The 16,536-nt window shown below is 37.0% G+C and overlaps 1 protein-coding gene across 1 annotated transcript; it reads right to left on the bottom strand.

Annotated features, from left to right (window-relative positions):
- Positions 1 to 7,628: 7,628 nt before the first annotated feature.
- Positions 7,629 to 15,281, bottom strand: LOC132632545 (probable Ufm1-specific protease). Its single transcript, XM_060348523.1, has 13 exons — positions 14,966 to 15,281; positions 14,522 to 14,884; positions 12,509 to 12,753; positions 12,250 to 12,337; positions 11,943 to 12,118; positions 10,907 to 10,997; positions 10,690 to 10,809; positions 10,554 to 10,601; positions 10,392 to 10,468; positions 9,960 to 10,048; positions 8,846 to 8,957; positions 8,439 to 8,541; positions 7,629 to 8,299 (listed from the first exon to the last, which is right to left on the bottom strand). Exons 1-13 carry the CDS (start codon positions 15,132 to 15,134, stop codon positions 8,070 to 8,072), a joined length of 1,911 nt encoding a protein of 636 aa, XP_060204506.1. The 5' UTR covers positions 15,135 to 15,281; the 3' UTR covers positions 7,629 to 8,069.
- Positions 15,282 to 16,536: the final 1,255 nt, after the last annotated feature.

Below are 16,536 nucleotides of genomic sequence, written 5' to 3'. Positions count from 1 at the left end.
TCTTTGCTCTTGATTTACACGTCCATTAGTTTAAATATTTGCCAACTAGCATTCAAATGGTTACATCGTGGAATTCTAAGAATTTGTTTTTATACGAGTAAGAGGTACTAATATTTATTTTAAGATTAGGTGGAGCTGGTCTGACTTCAGGGTGTTAAATCACATGCGGTTCATGGACTTTATATTACAAAACTAAACGCTATTTGCCCGTGGGCCAACAATTTTATATATGTTAATTATTGTAATTTTGATGGTTCTGTTATGCAAGATGCAGGCAACACAAGCTTGACTGACTGGTGATAGGTTATGAAAATCAGAGGATGACGCAACTTTAGCAGTTAACATCGTCACTTAAGTAAAGAAATTTAGGGCAATACATGGACGGTTCTGTAAATTTGACTGTAATTATTACTTAGACACCTCAAATGAGTTTTTTACCTATTAAACTTTCATTTTCATTCGACACACAATGTTGATGTGACAAGTCACCAGAAAATCAGTATAGACATACGATTTCTTTCTCTGCTCTTGCCATTTCTTTCTCCGGACTTCTCTATTGTTTTTTAACTCCAAAAGTTAATGCAAAAACTCATCTTTAAGTTTGAAGCATCGCCAGCATAGATATTACTCCCTTCATCTCATAATAAATATCACTTTATTTAAAATACGCATATTAAAAAATTAATAATGTAATATAAAATTTATTAAATTACTTCTATATAATAAAAATAAATTATTTTTTCTCTTGATTAGAACATGCGCAAGTAATTTTGACATTAAAAATCCAAAAATATTGAGTTACTATATGACTTTGTTCAATCTATCATTTAGATTGTTATTTTTAACTTGTCAATTTTTATCTAAGAATAGAGTTAAAAAAATTAGCCAATTTAAGTTTTGATTTCCTAAAGTGACACTTATTATTTGCCAACCGAGGGAGTATCAGGCAACGAATAATTTTCAGATGTTAGTTCTTCATTAACACTTGGGATACTAAAGAAGCAAGCATAAAAGATTCACTTTGTTTTACTTTTTTATTTTATAAATATTTTCTCCTAGTATAGGATCTAGCAGCAGAAAATGCACTTAAAACAACGAAGAAGACAGAATTTCAGTTTTTCCACTTTCAGTTTCTTCCACTTGAATTCAAAGAAACAACGCCTAATTGTCAGTGGTGTTGGGTGGTTAAATAAGGTGATTAAGAAAATGAGTAATGAATTTTTGGGTATGGAATAAATAAATGTTAGAACGAAGAAAGGGAGATGAAGAAAGCTAAGGTATACAGACTAAATTTTAGAAAGAAAAAGAGAAAAGAAAAGGAAGAGGAAAAAAGAAAGTAGAGGAAGAAAAGAATAAACTAAAGGGAAAAGTACAAGAAGAAATGAAGAAGATTGAAGGCTGTCGGCTCAATATATTTGTCTTCTTTTTGGGGAGCGTTTTGGCTTAACAGCCATGTGTCACTGTGACATAGGTTCTTTCATGTCATAAGCAATTGAGACAGACGCTTTTGAAATTTTGAGGACTATAAAAGTATGTGTAATAGATACAGTACAATTCAATTTGAGTTCCAAGTGTTCAAATCTAAACGTAGTTGAGGTGTCAGGCGTAGTTTGGTTGGAAATAAGTTATCACATGATAACTTAATCATTCTCCCATAAGGATATATTAACACTATAATTCTGAGATAAGTTAGTTATACTATAATTTTATACAAATCAAACATATAATAAATTTATCTCAAAATTAATAATAATTCTGAAATTATTTATTTCTTATCCCTCCTGCCAAACGAGTATTAAGGGAGCGGCCTACGTCTTTCGCCAGAAATTTACGTCAAGATTCTGTTTTAAAATGCCTATCCGTGGGCCCAAAATTTCCAGAACGAGTCTCCTACAACTATTACTTGTCAGTTGGCAGTTGTCATCATGGAGACCCATTATTAGAAAATTTCTCGTGATATCATCATCATATCTGAGGTTGCACGGTTTTGTAAGAGCTTCACATCTTCAAATAGTACCGTCAACTCTTTCTTGAAGTGATTATTTGAAATTGCATACAACACTATCTCTTTCAGATTTGAGTCCGGAACCAAAATGCCAAAAAAAAAAAAATTTGAATCAAAATATCCCAATAAAAAAAAGTTACCAAAATACCTTTAGCGCAATAAAATATTGCGCTATAGCACTTCACGAAGACGGCGCCGTTAAGTGCTATAACGCAGTATTTTACTGCGCTATACAAAACTTTCTCTCACCTATTACTGCGCTATAGGAGTCCGTCATTTTCAATAACATCACATTTTCACTCCTCTTTACGTAGTTTATCTTTTTTTACGTAGTTTAGCCGTATATTAATCATGCTTTGAGATTCCGGAACTTCAATATTTTATATAGAACTCTAGTTATATTTGTACAATTAATAAAATAGACTCAACACATCAAGAATACGCAATACTTTGGATTGTCATTTTAGTGGTTGAAAAGTGCTCGAAGTCCTTTTTTATTTGAAGATTTGTAGTCATTAGCTTTAAGTTATTTATCTTTTAGGGTTTCGTCTTAATTTTAAATTAATGCTTAACTTTATTTCGAATGTGTCACGTTTTTTTTTATTATCAATTTAGGATGTGAAATTATAAACAATATTAAAGACTAAGATAATATTTATAAATATGCAAAAAATATATAATATTTACGATAAATTGTACAACACTAATGTATATACACTATCGAGGATGGGTCCCACATGTAGTATGCCGGAGACTATCCCTAGGCCTAAGGCTCATACCATCCCCACTGCCCTCGCCATCGTCTCCATCGCCCTTTTTCCTCTTAATAACCGGGCGCTCTAAGTCATGATCATCTCATCTTCCCCTAGCCCTTGCGCCCTTAACTAGAACGTGCTTCTTCTTGGGATCTAGTCGCGCTAGCATGCTCAGAACCTGAGGCTGAGCTGGGTCTGGAAACTCGACCTCTTCCTCGTCGGGAGTCGCCACCGCGGGCGCCGAAGGATGAACCTGAAAAGTATATAAATATTAGTACCATTTCTTATTTATATTGAATACATTAACGTTATTTATTTAATCAAACCTGTGTGTCAACGGGCGCCTGAGTAGGCTCCTGAGATGGGTCTGTAGGCTCCTGAGATGGGTGTGGTGGTGAATATGAGGTAGTCTCCTGGACGACATGCTGTTCGAAGTCCAAGTAAAGGTTATAAAAATTAAATAAATATTTACCTTATGTTGAATAAAATTAGTATTAAGTAAAAAACTAATATGCGCCTCGGTAGTGTCATGAGAAGACAACTCTGCCTCGGTAGGCTGATGAGAATGCTCCGGAATGGGCAGCTCCTGTGGACCCACTGGCGCTGAATCCTAAAATATGAAAAAAATGAAATAATAAGTACTTTAAATGATCAAATATGTATATTAACTATTGACCTTATATTGAATAAAACTAATTTTAATTAAAAGCTTATATGTGGCTCGACAGTCACATAGGAAGACATCGCTAGCTCGGCAGGCCCATGAGAAAATGCCTAAGTGGGTAGCTCTGGTGGACCCGCTGGCACCGAATCCTAAAATATAAAATAGTACTAAATAATGAGTAACATATATATATATATATATATATATATATATATATATATATATATATATATTTAAAATAAATAATTTAAATGAACAAATAAGTATTTAAAATACTAACCGGGATCAAAAACTCATCGAAGTCAAGAATCCGGGCTCCCTCTAAATTCCGCACAAACCGCTCATCAGCTAATGAAGCGCGTAACGCCGCCTAATCAACGTTATCACGCTCCTCCATGTATGCATTCTGGCTCGGCTGTGATGAAGACCCGGGTATCTCAGCAAGTAAGAGCGCCGGCGTAAACGTAGGTGAGTCCCCAGGTGAGCTGCCACCGGCCTGGAACGGCTGCGGATGGACTAGATCGTGAACGCCCTCTGGAATGGGATCGGCCTCATCCGCCTCATCTACCAGATGGTGTCCTCCACCACTAGGTCCTCTAGCAGCAGCGTCGCGTCCTCTACGCGAATGGCGTCCTCTAGCAGCACGGCGTCCTCTGCCAGCACGGCCTCCTCCACTGGGAGCACCCGGTGCTCCTGATACTCAGCCTCCGGAACAGGCTCCGCCATGCGCCTAATCTCGCTTGCCTGCCGGATACCATCCTCGGATATCCTAACCATCTCCGTGGCAAGCCCCGCAAGCCCAGGGTAAGGCATATGCTCTAACCCCAAGATGCGTAAACGATGTACGGCCACCAGCTGCATCTGTGTTTAACAGAAACAAAAAAAATTATTTTTAAAACGTAACAATTAATGCAATTAGATAAATCTAAATACAATAAACTTACCAATGCCTCGTACTGCCCCGCGAGTGCTGAGTATCCTACATCCCTAGGGGACGCAAAGCTGGGTTGGCGATCAATCAGCGTGTGATCTGATGATATCAGCGCATGTAATGCTCAATGGGAGTCAAATGGCCGACCACCGCTAAAGTGCCCAACCTGTTCTCTCAACGGTGGAGCTGGACATCCATGAAAGCCAAAAAATCATCATCAACGGCAGCCCGATCGTCCCGCTGGTAGTGTTGGAGCTCATGACGGACATCAGGGGGTATACTCTGTGTACGCCCAAACTGTCGTAAGACACGCTCGGGCATGTGATCCTCTACGATGTCCAGGTGTATCAATGGACACCGCGACCTCCAAACCCCGTGACCTGCCCTACAGAAGGGGGGCAAACCATCTAATATAGCAGCGTACGACGTTCATATAAATAGTTGCATAACATATAAATACAAATTAGTGATCACCAAGTAGAAAAGACGTTTAATTAAATAATTAATGTAAATTTAAATAGTTTTACCACATCGTCCGTCATGTGAGCAAGCTGGTCCCGGAATGGAAGAATGCTGTGGTGCGTATCCACATCCCGGTCAAAACCCGTTGTCCACCTCCTCGCATAAGGCATGTCAATCTCGAGGTGATGCCTAGGTACGGGCTGAAAACGCAGCATCCTCTCCCACGCCCATAACTGTAAGCGATATTAGAAAATACGATTTTTTAATCGTCCTTTCAAGAGGTTTGTTTACATTAAAGGAACACACACTTAAAATATTACCTGAAGAAGAGCAAAAAATTCACACACATCTCTGACAACACCAATAGACGCTCGGCACAGGCATCTATAAAGATACGCCAAAACAGCACCGCCCCAGCTATAGTCTCCCAAGCGGTCCAGATGTTCCAAGAAAACCAAGTAACGTAAACTGACAAAGGCACCCGATGAATTCGGGAACAAGATGCCCTCGAATATAATAAGAAGGTACAAACGGGCATGATGATCAACATCGTCCTGCGAGGTGCCGTCCACAACCGGATCCAGACCCTCCAAATAAGTACAGAGTGCACTAAGCCGAACCCGACTCTGTCCCGATATCTAGGCCGCGGCATCAGGCACGAAGTGGGTGAGCCTAGTCAACTTTGTCACCCACGTCTGACCAGGAGGAGGCTCGTACCGAGTGTACAGTGTCTCTCCATCTACCCGCAATCCAAAGAGGACCTCCAAATCTTGAAGTGTAATCGTGGCCTTACCAGTGCAAAGATGGAAGGTATGTGTCTCTGGCCTCCACCGCTCAACCATGGCCGTGATGAGCGCCCAATCATGCTGTACCCGACCAATGGACACGCAACGGTAGATACCGCCCCGAAACAATATCTCCAACACGCGAGGGTGTGGGGGGTGCTCGCGTAAAAGAGCCCACGCTTTCTGCAGCCTACGGGGACGGCGCCTAGTAGATATCCCTATAGTATCGGCCCATAATAACTCTGACCTATGATTGTCTTGCAAAGACAATACTGATCTATCAGCGGGCCCCGGGTGAACAGCGGACCCTGGGTGAGCATCGGGCGCCGGGGGAACATCGGGTCCGGGGGAACATTCGGATCGATGAAAGAGCCCGGTCTGTACAAACTAAATTAGTCATTATTCTTGAAATGAAAGATAAATTATATTAACTAATTAATAATTTGTATGGAATATGTGAATTATGTAGTATTTTATCTTGTGAATAATTAACATGGGATATGCAGTAAATTTAATATGTGATTAAGGACACATATGTGATGACAAAGATTTTTAAGTTAATTACTTTTGAATTATGTGATGGCAAAGACTTGTTAAGTTAATTAGTTTGGGAATCGAAATTCAGCAGTAATATTTGTTTGGAACTCTATTTTGAATATGTGATATATTTTTAGTTGACCAAATAGCCAACACAACTACGATAAAATTAAACTAAAAGAGTATATTCGCCGACCACATATTTTCCTACAAACTTTACATTTTTTTCGTTAGATTATGTATTTATGAAAAGAAGAACTTTAACTATTCTTTTTAAGATAATCTTTTTTTATTTAACATATATATTCACGCTTTTAAAATTATATAGATTAACATTTCATAATCATTTACAACTTGTTTGGATGGTTGTTACCTATTGTATTATATTATGTTGTTAGTTTAAATAAAATGTTTGCTTTGATTGCTACTTTAATTTTATTGTTATGTAACGACGAAAGGTCGTATTTTATGTAACCACTGATTTAGTCCTATACAATACAACACAATACGATAAATGTCAAAACAATACATAACAATCATCCAAACAAAGTGTTAACAACATAATAATTCATTACCATGCAACTTCTTTCAATTCATAAAGAATATTTAACAAATACTCAATTAACAAAATAATAATTCATTAACAATTCATAAATAATTAACAAATTAACAACTCATAAACATATAACAAATTAACAATTCATAAACATTTAACAAATTAACAATTTATAAACATTTAACAAATAATGAATTAAAAAAAAAAAAAAAAAAGGAACAGTGGCATAAGCCACTGCCCAGCCCGATCAAACAAAAAAAAATGAAATTTGTTTTTTTTTTTTTGGAAATTAACGACGATTAAATGTTAAACATGCATGCAATATAATGTATATAACAAAATAATAACAAAAGTTCATAGTACAAAACCTTAATCGAATATTTTTTGTAGAGTTATTTTAATCAAGTTGTACGCCGCTTTTTTTCAAAATTCGAACTTAGAATCTTGCTCCTTGACTTGAATATACCGAGAATCTAAACTTTCTGGATGAAATTTAATAGAAAACGACGTTTTTTTGACATGGGGACCACCTTGGCTCGCCTCCAATGGCGTTTTCAATTTTTTTTTTGTCACTGGAGAGACCAATGGTGGAATCCGATGGGATTTTAGTGGGGTGATAAAGGGCAGTATTTTACTGCGCTATAGGTGAGAGAAAAAGTCCTATAACGCAATATTTTACTGCGTTATAGGTGAGAGAAAGTTTTATATAGCGCAATAAAATACTGCGTTATAGCACTTAACGGCTCCGTCTCCGTGAAGTGCTATAGCGCAGTAAAATATTGCACTAAAGGTACTTTGGTAACTTTTTTTTTTATTGGGGTATTTTGGTTCAAAATATTTTTTTGGGGGCATTTTGATTCCGGACTCTTCAGACTTGGACATTGCACCAATTTCTACACGATGCTTCTCATAAACTCACAGTACATCAATAAATTGACAATAAATCAATCTCATTGATTCAATATTGTGCAGCCTGCATTTAGTGAACCGAGTCAAACGTTTACTTGGATCCGACCAGAAACACAGAACGAAGTACTATTCATGCTTTTAACCATATATCGGGGAAGGGACCCAATTTGACTACAAAACAAATGTCATAATTGACTTCAGACCATCATTCATAATCATCTGAGACAAGATTTTCTATTTGTAAGGTAGAATTTTAAAGCTCCAGAGTGGAACTTCTCATTTTAGGCTCAACAAAATGAAGACATGCCCTAGTAAAGACACCATCATTCAACTCCAGCAAACCCCCAGTAAAGACACCATCATTCAACTCCAGCAAACCCCCAGAACATTTGCATAGAGATAGACTGGCTCTGTCTATCTGAATATCGTCTTGTGCCAATAGTATTTTTGTATTTTCAAGGTTAACTAGACCATATTAGGCCGCTGAGGAAGCAGGAGATTATAGAACTTATCATGCAAGAAAAAGTGCTTTCCCTTGCTATCAACAGCTTTTTTCCACCCACACCATCCTCCATTTACTATTTTCTTGATATCATCACTCCCAGTATAATGAGGATCCAGTATAAGGAAAGCACAATCTCCACTTGCATCGTTATAATCCACGCCCAGGAGAGTGTATGCAAGAACACCACCACCTGCAGGCATGCTAAAATGCTAAGCAACTACTTTTCTGATTTTGTTTAACGAAAAGAATAAAAATTGATACAGAAGCCGATCTCACAAAAACCGCTCCATTTACAGCCATAGGAGTATTACAAGAACTGTATGACCTACCAATCATAACAGGAGTTCCTTGATTCTCAAAATGCAATGCCAACTCTCGACACTTTTCAGGAAGCTCGGCTCCAGATCTGACATTCATGATTTTGCAACTAACCTATCCACAAAGGTAATTTAAAGGCTTAATACATAGTTTACCCTCCTGAGTTTGTAGCCAAATCCCTTCCCAGTTTCACAGGGAACCTTTTACACACCAAAAATTTCACTAAGTGTGTCTATTGGCATGTGAAATTGGGGTGTGCAAAAGGTTAAACATTTGTAAAGCAATGAAATTGAAAAGTTTAAAGGGGAGTACAGCTGACAGCTAAAGAATGAAAAAGATAGTCAAAAGCATAAAAATTATCTAAAACAACTCACTAGGTATTTTATAAACAAATATTTCTAGATAGGTTCAAACTTACTCCAAGTATTTTATCCAAAACAAAACTCAGTTCAATGGCACCAATCCATTCACGTGACCCTATAAATGAAGGATCTTTGTCACCAATCTCTACAAGTGCCTGTTGTATTTCCCTGAAAGGATGTGCATTTCACTTCAGAACAAAAACAAAAAAAAAATTTACTGAAGATATTGGAACTTATGACTACATATGCACATATTGCAGAGTGATTAATTCACAGAAGATATTTGATGTTCATTTATGACTACATAAGCACATACTGCAGCGTGATTACTATAGATTAGCAGGTGCTTTCAGTAGAAGTTGGTACTCCTTGTGTTCTATTTGTATTCACTGCAAAGTAGCCACTATGTCTTTGTTAAGTTGTGAAGGTGGACCTGTTGTGCTTAATATGTACTCTCTCCTTTTAATTTTATGTGTCTTGGTTTGATTGCATTTTATGTGTCTTGGTTTGACTGGGCACAGAGTTTAAAAAAGTAAGAAAGATCTTTGAAACTTGTGGTCTTAAACAAGTCGTATGGGATTTTGGAATTAAAGAGTTATTAAATATAATTTTTTTGATAAAGGTAACATTAAAAAGAGTTATTAATATGAAAAAGTGACCTTTTTAAACAGGGTAAAATTAAAAAAAAGACACATAATTGAAACAAGGGAGTACTACTTATGAAGACAGAAAGTGTGCCTCTGTGGGAACAAAAATGCTATCTGCAAAATTACAAGTACATTTTACTCGCTTGTGCAGTAGAAAGAGGTTATACCCTAGTATATGGATTTCTTTGGGGCACCTCCTTTTTACTTTCTCTTTTGAATCACCCTTTGATCATAAGATATTTTACAATTTTCACCAAACCAATGAGGCCGTACTTCAGTGATCTAATTAAACCATCCATTTTGAAGCTAATGAAAATGGATTGTGTTAACATATGGACTAAGCAGTTTCTTGTTCTGAAAAGAAAGCTGTGAGCCAAGGAAAACTACACTGAGCAAGCCAAGAATCACATGCATGTATAATTAGTACTGACCTAAGGCATCAAACGAAATATGGTCAGTTAAACCAATCACACCTGACAAGAAAAGCCCTTTAATCACTGTAGCTAAAGGATCTACACGATACCTGTGTGATGGAACATCAATTGAAGTGTAATTTTGCAACTTGAACCATGAAATGATTGTCTGCAGGGAGCGATAAGCACAGCCCCAACCCTGTGAGGTATACAATGTTAGTGTAAATATAATGGTGGCCATTAAATAAGCTACCCAGCTAAGTATTACTGTAATCCAACAGTAGCATTACTCAATTCGTCAAGCAATAACATGCAATTAGATAAAATTCCAAAAAAAGAAGGTAGAAGTGAAAGAAAAGCTTTAGAACCAAGGAAAACAAACTACAAATTAAAGAAAGAAGTACAAACATAGAAAAGTTCGCATACAATGAACAGAAAATATCGCAAGCTAATTGTCTAACAAAGTTCAACTAAAACAGCATATTAGGGTGCACAGTAAAAGATTTCACCTACGGAGCCTTCAAAAAAAGAAAATTTATTACCGAGTCATCAAGTCCCTCGTGAAGGTAATGGTAGTACTCATAAGAACCTTGAACCAGAGAAGCCACGCCTCCAGAAACTGCAGAGGGTGTGACAGTGTTAGCACAAGAAAAATTATAATTTCCGTGGTAGTTGGGCAAAAGAGGAAACAAATAACTACTCACCACCACTACTTGGTATCGCCAAATGTACATCCTTGAGAAAAGAAGAACCTGATAAGGCCATGACATGATGGAGAGCATTCTAAGCATCAGCAAACAGCCATGTTAAGCATATGTATATATGATACTGACGCTTTACCTTTCTGGACTAAGCTGCTACTATTTTTCTTCCCTACTAGATCAATGGCATTTGAAATTCTTAGAAGAGGGCGATCAAAAGGTAACCCAAGTCTCAAATGGAGGGATCTTCTTGTTTCAACTGTCATAAAACAAGCCTTGTCAGTGTGTCCGACCACATTTTTTAGCTGAACAACAATTAAACATTCACAGTTATCCCAAGCTTCAAGTGATTTCACCTTGCTTCAGTTCTGTCTCACCATAACTAAGTTCATATAGGACTGTAATCGGATGTAAAATTCCCGGAGGAAGGAAGTGATATGGACGCAACTGCAAGAAAAATTAACAGCACCAGTTAACTTCTGGGACTAAAATGTGGGGAAATTCATCAGTGATGCTAGTTTAACATCGTAACAGGAAAAGTTGTTTGAAGGTACAAGTAAATTCGTAAGTTCAAATGAATAACAAGTTCTTTTTCAAAAAGAAGAGTTGTTACTTAAAGTCACAAGAAACATTAAGTGAAAGGACTCCGAAGTGCCAAGGAAGCTGCATAATATTATAACAAGGATAAACCAGATCAAGTAAAACCAAAAAATTAAGTGTTGCTATCGACAAACCATTTTCCTTCCCCCTCTTTGTTATTTATCTTCTCTCTTTGACCAGTTTATGTTGAAAATTACGGAATTAACGCTCAGCATACTTTATATGTTTCCTCTATACTTGACACTATCCTCATACTTCTCCAAGGTACTCTTTTCCTATTTCAGAAATTTCAAATTACAAATATGCAACTAACATTCCAGAGTGCCACAGAAAAACTTATTTTATACTCCAACTCGACACAGAATTTCTATAACACTGTAACTTCTTACTGAAGAAATGTTTGAACCATGAAAAAATGATTAGACAGCAGAAATTTCCAAGAAGACAACCATAAAGTATAGCTTCGAGTCAGAGTGTGATGTTACATGAATTCATTTATTTACCAACTCTAAAGAAAATCCAAGTTTAGAAGACAAGACATCTACCTTGTTGCATACTTTGTAGCTCTGTACACACACAACCTGTCCTAGTTAAATGGTTGTATGTTACTACTACCACTGAACATAACATGTGATGAATCAAACCAGCCCACATCCCAAGCAAAGTCAACACCAATTTTTTTTTTTTTTAAAAAGACACTTTAGAGCAGTAACAATATAGCACTGGATCACCCAGCAATAGGGTTTTCAAGCAAAGTTGAATATGACCAAAGAAATGATATAGCGGTCTCACCTCTGGATGCCTCTCTAAAAGGTCAGGCATAATAACTTTTCTCATTGAGTGTAACTGGTCAACTAGTGCAGGGATGACTAACTTTGAAATGCCATAAGCCAGCGACATATCTTTTGCCACATAGCAAAGCACCTCTAGTTTATGACCTATGACCAGAAGTTGAGTTTCTTGGGTGGCTGAAAGAAAACAATTCACTAACTGATTAGGCGACCGCAAACTAGATCAAGTTATTCTCATCTATATATCCCCCAAAAGTAGAATAAACAAAAGAAAGAAAAGCCAAAATTATCTATTAAAGTATCATTACCTGGATAATATTCAGCAATAGGTGCCGAAGGTTTCACAGAACTCATCGATTTATTAAGCAGAAAGCTTACTTGGATTTTATCTGCATTCTAAACAGCAAACACTTTAAAACAGCTGTATACGGGCCCACAACGAATTGAAGTAAATTAAATATAACTTCCAACTTAAAGAACTCAATTTTGATAGGTTGTTGCTTGGGTTGAACAAATCACATTTGAACTTTGATTGTAATAGTATTTGAATTTTGAGGTGAAATGTACCTCCTCTATTGAAGAAAATGAGGTAATATCTTTACTCCTTGAAGAAAAGTGTGAACATAGAATAGCTTTCACATCAGAATCTTTAAGTTCAGAGGAAGAACTTGAACTATCTGTGTTCAGTTCTGAACCACGAAGAACAATAGCACCAGAAGTTTGATTTAAAGCTTCTATTAAGCAAGTAACTTGTGGGTCTCTGAATTTACTAGCAATAGCTTCAGCTGCTCTCATATATATATCATGTACATCTGTAAATAAAACAAGCTATAGTCAGCAACTACGAATTGCAAGGCTGTGGACGCACATCTGACACACTATACTCTGATATATAATGTAGGAATTGCAAGGCTGTGGATGCAGATCTCACACACTATACTCTGATATATAATGTAGGAAAGCAAAGCATAGAAAGATTGATTCATTTTGACGCATAATGATCTATTTGTAGGTACCAAGAAGAGTCGTATTGAATATAAAAGAACACATAAAGACAATAGAGATCTCCTCATTTAGATCATGTTCATTCATACATTCTTTGGTTGGAAACTCGAGAAAAAGCTTGCAAAGATGATGATAGAACAATTACACGTCTTGGTTGCTTAATCTTTCTAGATATTCTCAGCTAGAAACCATATATCTTTTTTTCCCTCCCTAGGAGCTACCTACCTTGCTCCCTTGGTGACTCGACCCACAACCTTAAGGTTGGATGTGGAGGTAGTTACAACTTGAGCAATCTTGTCAGATTCCACGAAAAAACTATCTTAATTGAAATACTGCAAACATACTATTTTCTATTATGATTTTGGCAATTCTTGCTATGTGACAGGAGTCATTATAACTCGAGATTTACAAGTAGGATAACACTCAAAGATGGCACTCTATTAGTAGTTACTTTATCAAGGGACAAAAAACTCAAGGATGGTATTCCTGGACAATTCTTTCTTCATTTGATTATTACAGTTGGTATTCCAGGTGCTTCTTGTTCACTTTCATCAAAGGTACCGCTGAAGGATCAAATTTGAATTGATAACAGATAAAGACTTAAATAGAATCGTGCACTAATAATCCACAGCTGAACCGGCAGAGTTACCATTTTTTTTTTGTGTGTGCGACTTGGCGAGAAAGAAAAGTCCAGTCACAAATTACAAAAGGCTCTGGAACTTTCTCCTTCTGTTGTAACTTAGACATGTTATTGTTATCAAAACAAACAATTGTGTCTATACTGTGGCCAATCAACTTGAATTTCCGGCCTGAACTCTGAATGTTGTTTCATCAGTTTATATATGCACACCGTTCTTGCAACCACAACCACATCATTCATTTTAAAATTCCAATTCTACTGCTTTCATGGCTCATGATGAGAAAGTGCATGAACATCATATTTTGCTCGTGCCATCCTTACTTTTTGTTTTTTGATAACCGCAGTGTCCGGGCTAGCTTGCGTGTACCTCGACTAATTCCACAGGGCACCTGCTACATCCCACCAGTATAGGTACTGGGTAACTCTGTCCGCCAAAGCTTGGACAGATGGGAAGAAATCACCTTGTGTTTTTTTTTTTTTTTGGCCTCCGCTGGGAATTGAACCTGAGTCCTCAGGGTTCTCAACCCACTTAAGACTACTACGCCACACCCTTTTCTCGTGCCATCCTTTTAATCAAACTAATATTTTTTTTCTCGGTGTTTGTAGTTCCTATTCTTTTTCCTAACCAATCTTCAACCTACGACTCCCATTTCCAATTTTGTAGAATCAACCAGCATTAATATCCAGCTCTATATACATCCAGCGTTAAGTCATTTAAATACGATCAACTTTCACGACTATAAACAGCAAATATCAGGAGACACTCAACACTAATACTACCAATACGCACTCCCTGACTTCCGAATTTAAGCAAAAAAGGAAAAGAACAGTAGAAAACATATTAAAATTGTCCAGCAAAGTGGCTAGAATAAGTTGAATTTAATTAACGCTAACACTGTCCAGTAAAAGCATGGATAAATTAAGGAAGCACTCACCATTAGGGTTGCTTGGCTGATAATATAAAGGCAATTTTACATGAAGAGCAGAGTGGAGCAAGCAACCTCTTTCCCAAACAAACTTTTCAGGATTGTCTTCATACACAATCGAACTAACACTCTCAATACTATCCAATTTTCCATCTTTCGACACGAAAAAACGAACATCCTTAGCATTATTCAAATCCACCACAGCTCCAATCAGCTCTGAATTCCCCAAATTTGAATCAAAGGACAAACTTTTCCTCAAATTACAAGCTGCATTAATCGCCTCACCCGCAATTTTCTCAAAAGTGCAGTCTTTTCCGACAATTAAAGCTCCAATAACTTCAAAACCCTTCGGTAGCAGTGTTCTTATATCATCTAACCAAAAAAAAAATTGAATTCTCAATCAAAAGGAAAGGTGATTAATTGAATTAGCTGAAATTAGACTTGGCTGATTACCTGATTCTTTAGAGAAATCTGTAGTGTGGATACATCGGAAAGTAGAAATAATGGTGTAGCGAGGGAAGAATGGAGAACCGATGAGCCATTGAATACCCGATTCGTTCTTGATAATCTGGAGCCTCCGACAGAGGATCCGAATAGACGGGTCCGGGTTTTCGCTAACCATTGATTCAATTTGAGATTCGGGGTCCAACTTCCAGGCGACAGATATTCTTGACTGATGATTCCTACTCCCTCCGTCAACCCCTAGGATTTTGAAACTCAAATTTTTCTAATTTAACCTAAATTCAGATATTAAATTCTTAAACCTTTTAAAATAAATTTATTCATAATTGAAAATTACCGGAAAAAAAAATATTACAAATCACAATAATTAACAATTCAGTATATTTAGAATACACATGAAAAATTACAATAAAAGAATTCATGGTTTTCGAAGTATGAACAGTGTCACATAAATTAGGACGGAAAAAGTCATTTTAGTTTTAGTTTTGAAAGTGAATAAACTATAGTAATATTAATAACAAAAAAATCCTCGTACTGACCGAGTGATCAGTGCATTTCGACAAAGAAAAGAAACCGTTGGATAAGTTTGAGGAGTTTATATTCGACTTGAGAGGCAATAATTTTGAGCATTTATAGGGTGTGTCTGGTACAAAAGAAAATATTTTTTCTTTTTGAAAAATAAATAGTTTTCTTGCTTTTTTGATATTTGTTAAGTAAGCAGATTTTTTTTTTCCTGAAAGTATATATGTAGGCAAACATTTTAGGGGTGGGGTAGGGGGAAGGAAGCCTATGACTCTATTCTTAAGAGTCTCGTGTGTTAACTTGTGAGCATGACTTGGGTTCAACCTTGCAAGCAAGGGTTTGTCGATCCAGAAGTGAGTTGTGGCGTGATGATGCACTGTGCGGGATGGAAGTATAATGCTGAGGACACTTTGGCATTGCTTTCAGATCATTGTTGGCATTATATGAATAATGAATGTAGCAACTAAGGATTTAAGTGCCCTACTCGGGCAAAACACAGATTGTGTGCATGGGCACAAGGCAAGTGTCAAGCTTGAGGATTAGATTATGTGTGCGAGAGCGATGCTTATTTTATGCAAGGGACTTACTTGACATAACCATCCCCGGTGGGCACATAGATAAGACCTAGCATATGAAATGTGCCACATGAATATTATCACAAATCAAAGTTGAGGTTATGACATCAAACAAGCGGCACAATTGAAGCTAGGTCTCTGAGGCAAGCTTTGATAGAAGCACAGGGTCGTGCCAAAAAGCATGGGATAAGAGAAGGGGGCTTGTAGTCAGGTGGGTTTACGGCTGTTGCATGAACTATTTGTATGTGCTGACACTAAAGAAGAGTTGGCCCATAACAGTAGGGGTGTGGGCGTTATGGGGGTGGGGTGGGATGAAATAATCAGCGTGGAATGCCACTTACGGAACTTATTTTACCTACTTCTACGAGAGAAGTCATTTTTCTCATTTTTTTAAAGAATATTTTTCAAATATATATGTCTAAATTCAACAATTTAATCACTCTCACAGTATTGCAATCGTTGAGA

This window comes from Lycium barbarum, chromosome 3 (genome assembly GCF_019175385.1).
Source record: "Lycium barbarum isolate Lr01 chromosome 3, ASM1917538v2, whole genome shotgun sequence".
NCBI lineage: Eukaryota > Viridiplantae > Streptophyta > Magnoliopsida > Solanales > Solanaceae > Lycium > Lycium barbarum.
Note: the sequence above shows the minus strand (reverse complement) of the source record. Positions and strands in the feature narration are given on the sequence as shown.